The 9605-nt window shown below is 31.2% G+C and overlaps 1 protein-coding gene across 1 annotated transcript in view; it reads left to right on the plus strand.

The window, feature by feature from the left end:
- Positions 1-8879, plus strand: part of LOC107444803 (uncharacterized) — an 11871-nt gene extending 2992 nt beyond the window's left edge. Inside the window, exons 2-6 of the mRNA XM_071184471.1 lie at positions 4-127; positions 2648-2790; positions 6027-6111; positions 8173-8259; positions 8742-8879. Coding sequence (XP_071040572.1) covers positions 4-127; positions 2648-2790; positions 6027-6111; positions 8173-8259; positions 8742-8801 — 499 coding nt within the window. The 3' untranslated portion in view covers positions 8802-8879. The remainder of the gene's footprint in view (positions 1-3; positions 128-2647; positions 2791-6026; positions 6112-8172; positions 8260-8741) is intronic.
- The last annotated feature ends 726 nt before the right edge of the window (positions 8880-9605 follow it).

Below are 9605 nucleotides of genomic sequence, written 5' to 3' on the forward strand. Positions count from 1 at the left end.
CAGTCGAGTGTATGCTGGCCGACGTTGTGTATATGTTCGAGACGAGACTGAGCAACAACAGAGTGAGGAGGTGGATGATGCCGCTGTCACAAGTAGCAAGTCAACTGTTCAATGTTCTTATATACCAGTGAATTGATGTTTTTAATATTCGTAGTGGTAGTTACGCCACAAACTTATTAAACGATTGTTTTGCCCCATTTCTTGGTTTATTCAATTTTCTAAGATTTCTTTTAATTAAAATAATAGCTGCGGAACCAGCAATCAACCAATACATGAGATCCAACTGAAACAAATAAATAATTAATAAAAAAAAGGAGGTTACTGTGGGATTTTACGACAGTTTAAGTTTGGTGACAACAGTACCATCACCAGTAAGTCGTTTCTATATCTATTGCAGCTGTTCTCACATGGTATTCCGCGGAACCATAGGGATCCAGCAGAGATCTGATGTTGAAAATGCTCCTACTTGAACTGGAATCTGATTGGATGATGAGCAGCATACACTCCTGCCCTCTTCTTGTTGCCTGCCGTCTTGAGTTGAACTATTTTTAGTGAATTTAGGCCAAATTTTTTTAATATTTTTCTCCAAATCTGAGATGCTGATGTCGTTCTTAAGTCCTCTGACGATAGTTTTCAGCTTTCTATTCGACGAAGAATCCTTTGAAGTTGTAGTTGAAACGGCCATCGCCTGGGGGTCGGCTTCTCCCTTCTCGCTCCGCCGGAACAGTGGCTGCTGGTTTATCTTTGCATATTTAGTAATAGTATTAATATTTTCAAAAGTATTCGGTACTAAAACGGACAACCCTTTTAAGGATGTTTTTCCAAGACTTTGTAGTCCTATAAAATGCTTTTTTATAGAATAATATGCTATTTTCATAACTGCTGTAAGTTTGCAACAGTTATTCATAACTGTTAGGTCAAGCTTAGCCTATCTTAAACCAGCGCCCTTTAAATTTATCCTGAATGTGGCGCGAAACGTCAATATGGAGAAAAGCCACGGTTTTGATTAAATGAAAAGCATTTGTCGCCTTATTTCTTATTATTCAATGTTGCATTATCTGAAATATAAAAATTAGCAAAAAATGAGATTAAGACAGTGATTTTGATGATTTTCATCAAGGTAGAAAATGTAGCCAAATTAGCGATTTTTAAAAAAGCTTAATAACTTTTAAAATATTTTAGTTATCTGCCCGTTATGAAGTCCAGATATTTTTTTTATTGCAAAATGACATAAGCAGCTTAAAATTATATCTTTGCTTGGAGTGTAAGGCACTTAAGCTATGAATTTTTAATTTTCTTGGCGAAAGAGCTTCGAAAAATCGTGTTAAAAACGCGGCTAGTACACGCCAAAGTGGATATTTTTTAATATGATTATCAGTGATTCGACAAATATAGATCGATTATTTAAAAATCTCCTTTTGTCTAAAATTAAATGCGTTTAAATATTAAATCGAAAATATTTAGCTTTTTAAAGAGCCAAATAACGAAATAGCAACAGCTGAAGACCCCTTAAAGCTTGTTTTTCGAAACTCTGTCACCAAGGAAAATAAAAAAGCCATTAATTTCAAGCAATGTGATGATTTTAAACTATATACATAATCTTGCCTTATCTGAAGAATTATCTGGGCTTTAGAACAGATAACTAACTTAAACATTTTAAAAGTTATTAAACCTTTTCAAAACATCGCCAATATGACGACATTTTCCCACCTAGATGAAAATTATCATAATCACTGTCTTATTCTCAGTTTTTGGAAATTTTTATGAGCCCATCAGTTAATGCAGCATTGAAGTAAGTTTTTAAATGTTACAAAATTAAACCACAAACGTCTATCATTTTCACAAACCTGTGACTTTTCTCCATATTAACATTTTGCACCGTTTTCAAAATAAGTGTAGGCAGTGCCTTTAGATAGACTAAACTTGACCTAACAGCAATGTGTAACAGTAGTAAACTCAAATCAGTAATAGAAATTCCAAGTACAAATCAGAAGAGCAAAAAACGTGTTTTTACATGTAATAAGGCTCTTATAAGTTGTAATCCTACTTTACTAAGTTGTGATCCTAAAGTTTCAATTAACAATAAGAACCTTGAGAAGGACCAAGTTAACCATAAGAATAATCGGAATTCTTATTGGAACACAATCAGCAGAATAATCGATTCCCACCTTGTTTTTTTTTTGCTGCAATTTTAAGGAACAAAAAATATAGGAAGTTCGATCCCCAGTGGCGGTTTGAAACCCACCCAACTTCAGATTAATGGCTTGTCTGGAAAAGGTGGCCTGTGCGCAGTTGCTGACTATATTGTCACAATGATGCCGTTGGTCACGAAATTGTGGGGCTTCAATCTCCAGGAATCCCCCTGACCCACATGGACTGTTTTGGAATGCTTTACTTACTTATTGAACTAGTTATAGACAATAATGAATGTGAACGCAGTATGAATTTTATGCAATACGGAATATTGAAACTTTTTTTTGTCCTTTATAAATTTATGAAATTTAATTTTTTAAGTATGGTAATGCTGTGTTGCGAGGTCTTTGATTTTGAGTCGAGGTTAAAAAAATAATTTAGTTACAAATTTTGAAGTCTGGTTGTTAATTTTTTTTTTTTGGACAGAATTTAACTCTTTCTTTTTCTCAACTAGGTTTGTCGAGTTCAATTCCATTCCACCACGCCCAGAAACACCCAGTATTGGGATTGCGGTAATGATGATAATGAATTTATATGGAACACAACACGTAACGCATATACTTTAGTGTATACAACACATGGTCATAGTGAAAAAAGGTAAGGGATTAGTTCAAAAAATATTTTATGTGCAGAGGGAGAACAACACCAGGAATAACTTTTGATTCCGATCTTCACGTTCAATCACAATTAATGGTTCGAGGGGACGACCTCAAATATGCAAATTAATTACTGCAGACAATATTTTAAGTTACGAAATAAGATTCAAAAACGTATTTTCTCTGAATAATCATACCTTTTTTTCCGACGGATTTTGATTTCTGACCCCAGAAATATATGGGTTGCTGCAATCTGGGAAATATATGGTCCCAATAATTTGGGCAGGAGACCTCTCCAAACTTTGAACCCCTTAAAGTTATACTTTTTGCCTAATATGTCAGATCTGGAAAAATATTTAAGCAAATTGAAATATTTTTGCACACAATTATAAAATTCGATTTTCCAAAGATAATTCAATGTAATTATTCAACTTTTATTATTTATTTAATAATAGATATAAGATATACAAATTTCACATTATTTTAAAGAGTGTTACGGCTGAGTACAACATTTCAGCGAATTCGGTCAAATAGTAAGTAAGAAATCGTATTTTTTAAAAAAAAGTTAGATATTTAAAGTTTAATTTCGCACGAAGTCAATATTTTACCGTTTTCGTTCAAATAATTCAAAAGTCGCATCTATTTTTTAGTCACAAGTCTTTTAAAGAATTTGCATGGCTAATTAATTAATTAATTAGAAATCTTGAGCAGAAACAGGGTTACATCCTTGTTATTTGTGGTTGATATTAGTTCAAGTTAAGAGAAGTCATCAGTCGTTAAATTCTAATCAGACTTTATTCAGATGACAACTGGTGAAAACAGAAATCTCACCCACTCTCGCAGCTGGAGAGGGTGGACAAACATTCAGACAATTCCGGCACAGCTTATCAGGTCCACATCATACTTCAAAAGACATGTAAAAACTATCGTTCTTGCATTAAATACTATAACCAAAAGAGGTAAAAAGGCCCAGTCGTGCATTCCTTGTATCCCTACACATCATCGAAAATCGTTTAATACCTCCTAATATGGAAGTGAAAGAAGGAAAGATTTTAAAATAACTCCTCCTTTGAAACATAAATCTAATTATAATTCATTGGTATGTTTTCTGCCTTGAAGTCCCAAAATAGAATATCTCTACACCTATTCTTTACCAAAGACATTTTATGAAAACGAAAGAGTTTCAATGTTTTTATTAATATAATATTTTTTATAATTTTTGTATTATACACACACACACAGATATATAATGATGTGATGTAAAAATCTGCGTACCTTGCAATTCAAAATTTTTTAAATTATTTATTATGTGGTATCATATCTTTGGAGTAATGAATTTTACGATTGTGGGTAAAAAAAATTTCAATTCGCCTTTGGAAAATTCTAGAGATAGGTCGAAATAGAACAACCATTTGAAACAACTATTGGAACTATATTTCCCAGATTACGGCTATCCAGATTTGTGCGTTAGAAATCTGAATCCGTTAAAAAAAAAAAGTATGCTTATTCAAAGAAACTACGTTTTGTGCCTGATTTCGTAATTTAAAATATCGTCTGATCTACCATTAAGATTCAGTCCTACAACGTGAATACGGATTTAGAATGCGCAGATACGGCTAAAAAAAAAGTCTATTTTTCTTCAACACGTTGACTCCACACACGTTCACAGTGAAATCTCCTTTAGCCTTTAGGCCACGAGCATGCTGCACGCTGAGCACTCAAATCCGATATTTTAATAATGCGAGTCTCTGATGGTGGTCTCAAGAATATCTCGTTTCATTTTTTTCCATGGTATCATGTCTGTTTATTTGTGTCCGTTGCTTCGCATCTGTTACTCATATCGCCACTTTACACGATCAGTTTGAAACTTTGCACAGTAAAGAGGAGTATAACTTAAAATCTTTACCCTAATTCGTCGAAATTTCGAAAACCAGAATGGAAAACTTATTTCTAAGTGATTCAAATGGCAGAGAACAAGAAAACTTTTACAAGCCTCACAATAATTTTCTTAATAAATCATTTTTGCATTACCTTTATAACAATTCAATAGTTTTATTACTTCTTACTTCCTGTAAAATATCTTTCCCAATACATACGAATATCCTTTGCAAGTAGTCAAATAAGTCATCGTGTAAAACAGTTTTTTTTTCTTATTGTGAAAAATATACTTTTCTGAAAAACTTACTTATTTTTTTACAGTGCGGGCTTCACATAGAAAATTAACTAGAATTTTGGTGATGCCTTTTTAAGGACAGAAATATCAAACGTAATCATATTGTATGGATGGTGCTACTTCTAGAAGCACCACCTCACAATGTATAAAAATATCATCGAGAAAAGGAGACACCGTCCAATTGTAACACATTCTCGGCATTCTGTCAGGGAAAACTAAATTGCGTTCGGTGCTTAGTTTTTTTTAGAAAATTCAGTTTAATATTTAAGTATATTTTTTATTTTAAATCTGAAGTATGTTACATTTTTCATACATCATGATTATTGTCACAAGTACTTTGCAGTATTGTTTTTATTTACATTTAATTCAACGTTGATTAATAATTTTAATCTCACATTTGAATCGTGCAACCGTTGCATTGAAAAAAAAATTGTTTAAAAATGAGATGGAATAAAATTTTTTCAGTTAACAGGTTTTAAAAATCACATACATAGAACTTCCTTCTTTTGGAGATAATTGTATGTTCAAGTCAAGGTGTGTAAAGGTTAAAACTGGATAAAATATACCAATTTACTTAATAAACTTCTTTCCTTTAGAGATAATTGTATGTTCAAGTCAAGGTATGTAAAGGTTAAAACTGGATTAGATATACCAATTTACTTAATAAACTTCTTTCCTTTGGAGATAATTGTATGTTCAAGTCAAGGTGTGTAAAGGTTAAAACTGGATTAAATATACCAATTTACTTAATAAACTTCCTTCATTTGGAGATAATTGTATGTTCAAGTCAAGGTGTGTAAAGGTTAAAACTGGATTAGATATACCAATTTACTTAATAAACTTCCTTCCTTTGGAGATAATTGTATGTTCAAGTCAAGGTGTGTGAAGGTTAAGACTGGATTAGATATCAAGTACCAATTTATTTAATAAATTGTACTCGTTATCATTAAAAATAAAGGGAAAAAAGGGACTAAAATTAAAAAAAAAAAAACCTCTAAACTTACAGTTGTTTAAAGAAGGTGAAACAAATTTGTTTTCAGACATTAATAGATTGTTTATTACAGGAAAACTATTGTTGAACTTAAATGCTCCAAGGAAGAAACAATACCATTGTTAGAGGTTAAGGGAGAGATCCAAACGAGGGTTCATGTAAATATATTACTGTTAATAAACTTTTCTTTTTCCCCAAAGAGTTATTCCCCAAAGAGTAAGAAATGTATTATAAAATAATACATTTCTTGTGACAAATTTGCTTATTTATAGTGCATACTCTGACTTCTATGCTATTTCAATTTGTAAACGTTTTTATTTATAAGGAGAAATATAGTTCACTTTTTTTTCTTTAGATTTTACAGTGCGAAAAAAAATGGACCACATTAAATAACTTTTGAGATAATGATCAGATCTTCACATTCTAGGAATCAATCTTAATGGTTCCAGGGGATGACCTCGAATATGCTGGAAAAAAATGGACCACATTAAATAACTTTTGAGATAATGATCAGATCTTCACATTCTAGGAATCAGTCTTAATGGTTCCAGGGGATGACCTCGAATATGCTAATTGATTAGTGCAGACGATATTTTAAGACGTTTAATAACTATAGGGATGCCAGCGATTTAGCAGCGTAAAAGGGCTAAAAAATACATTATTTCTTCAATATTAGTTCATTTATATATAATTTTACTATTATCAAATAAAATTGTACATTCCAGAAGGTTTCACGCTTCTATTCTAATTAAATAGAAAGTTTCAAGATTTGTTTTAAAAATAAAATGACATTAAGTAAAAAAGATTTTAATTGAAGATTATTAAAGAGGTACATTCTTATAAAATGTTTTATAAATTCAGTTTTCTTTTAACTTACGAAGCAAACATTAAAAATATGCAAAATTAAGGTTGGCTGAAAATTTAAATTCAAATGTTATGTTATTTCATTAAACGTTATTACAGTAAAACCACTCGGAAGCGACCATTTTCTGCTCCACAGTAAAATGGTCTTTAATATGGAGGTTGATCGACCTTAGGGGTTACCTCCATTGACTTCAAAATGCTATCGAAGGTACACGAATTTTTGCAAGTGATTTTAATTTTAGTTAGTGTCATTTTCCTTTGTGAGGAAATTTCACTTGTGTTGGCATCATGAAAACCAAATCGATGAACAAAATTTAGCATCAACAAAAATGACCCCTACTGTTGTAATTATGTGTAAAAACTAATTTATCAATTATGAGTGATAGAACAATTTTAAATAATTAAACAATTATGTTCTTTGTCTAAGTTTGCATTTAATTTTATATCATAGAAATTAGCCTACTCTAATAAGTTGAGACGCCGACTCCCCAATCAGTAGGTAAATTTTGAAGAAGTTTTTTCAGACACAGTTGGGAAGCACTAATATGTGCGAAATGTTCTTAACATTGTAGTCGAAGCTATCTGAGAGCAGATTTTTGGCATATGGCACAGCAATCCAAGCATTAAAGCTGAAGGCAGCAGGTACATTTGAAAGGTGAACCAACTGACCATTGAAAGTGGCTAGTTTTATATACACTACAAATAAGGGATTTATTAAAAGCATAGCTCTTTCACAGGTACATAGGCTCACATAGTGATTTCATACTGGAGAAAAAAAAGGAATTAATAAGTTCTCAAATGTTTGCTGGAGTAAGTCTCCGTTATCTACCCCAGAATGTCCCAATCACACTTTGTAAGGTTAAGGTCTGGAGACCTTACCAGCCAAACTAACTGGAGAATATTTTTACCTCTTTTGAAATTCGCAGACCAGATGAGCTATGTTTAACAGCACATTGCCGATCATTAAAATGAAATCAGGGACAATTTTATCATAGAAAATGCAAACATAGTAGTCTATAAACCTAATCATATATTCCTCATCTCAGTTAAAATAGTCTCCTTTAAAGACATGTAGTGTTTTATGACCATTAAACAAAATGGTTGCCCAGATCACTGAATCTCCATGCGTTAATGGCCGATTTCTTAAGACATTTTTGTCCCCGGTTCATAATTTATTAAGATCAGCTCTTCCTTTCAATGGATTTAGATTTTTTTGACTTTCTAAAGAGGTGTAATCTGGAAAATATATTTCCTGGTCCTATAGCTAGGTCAGGAGAGCAGCCGAAAGTTAGACTTGATTAATTTTAAATATACTAGCACTAATTAGTATTTATGAATTTAATCCTTTTCACCAGGAAATGAGATTAACAAGTAGATGTGCATGTCCTGATCTTTGCTCTGATGTTCCTGTTTCTGGTAGTTCTACATTGAGATTTCATTTTGTAAGTCTTTAAAACTATGTGAAAAGTATTTCTAAATGTTTGTACTTATATATTTTTCATTATAATTTTAATTTAAAGGTTGTAGTGTTTTATTCACATATGAAGAGTACAAATGCTCGTAATCATAAAATTTATTAACTTACATTATTTAACAACACTCTTAAGGCTGTGGTAGCCAAGTAGTTAGAGTATCAGGAGCAGTATAACATTATAGGTGCTCATAAAATCAGTGGAAATAAAATTCCGTTGCTCAGTTTTTGAACAGTACCATGGGTACAGAAATCCCTCAAAAATTTCCTTCCATTTAGGATCTATGGTTAAATTGAGGAAGTGGCCTCAAAAATTTTGTTCATTATGTAATTTTGGTTGGTAATTCTATTTAAAAATATTCACAGTAACGAATGTATGTCGAATTTAAGGTTCAAATTGAATAATTTCCATTAATGCATATTTTTCTTTGATGTATGCCATTTTCCTTGCAGGTTACTATTATTTGTTTCATGTTTCTCACTATGATATTTCAACTGATTTTTCACATTTAGATCATGTAAGTAATTTTTAAAGCAAAACTTTTTCTTATAGAATAAAAAGTGATGATTAAATTTTTTGTGTTTAGGTTATATTTTTGCATTTTGTTTTCTTGATGGTTTCTTTTTTACTAAAATGATACTAGATTACTTAGCAATTTCAAATACAATATTCTTGTTACATTGGAATATTAATTAAAATCATTTTTCAGAATGACCCTGGCTTTAGAATAGTGGAACGAGAGATTGCAAAACCGAAACTGCCTATGAAACAACCAAATTTTTTTTGCAAACACAAAAATTTTTTTTAATAAAAATTTCCTAATTTGGAGACATATTTTTAAGCTCTCTATACCAAAATATTTTAATAAGTTATGAGTAACTGAAAAATATAATTATTCGCAAATAATAAGAAAAAAGCTATTACCATACATGCCTGTTGTTAATTGTAAAAGTTGTATTTTAATTAATTTGTGTAAAACAGTGAGTCTTAAACAACAGTGACAAACAAAACAGTGAGTCTTAAAACTATGTTTGTGAACTGTTAAGCATTTGAAAATATAGAGCATTTAATTTATTGTCAATAACACTTAACTGTTGTAATTTTTTTTAATAACAAGTTTACTTTGAACACATACAAGATCTTTTGTAACTGTTATAAATATACTTATACAGGGTGTATAGCCAAATTTTTCAACAAAAAATAAACCCCTTTCGGACATTTTTTAAACACTCAAAAAAACATTTTCAAGCACTTTAAAAAACATCAAATAAAATTAATTAGGCAGGACAGGCAAGTTTGGAAAAATTGACTATTTT

This window comes from Parasteatoda tepidariorum, chromosome 8, assembly GCF_043381705.1.
Source record: "Parasteatoda tepidariorum isolate YZ-2023 chromosome 8, CAS_Ptep_4.0, whole genome shotgun sequence".
Taxonomy (NCBI): domain Eukaryota; kingdom Metazoa; phylum Arthropoda; class Arachnida; order Araneae; family Theridiidae; genus Parasteatoda; species Parasteatoda tepidariorum.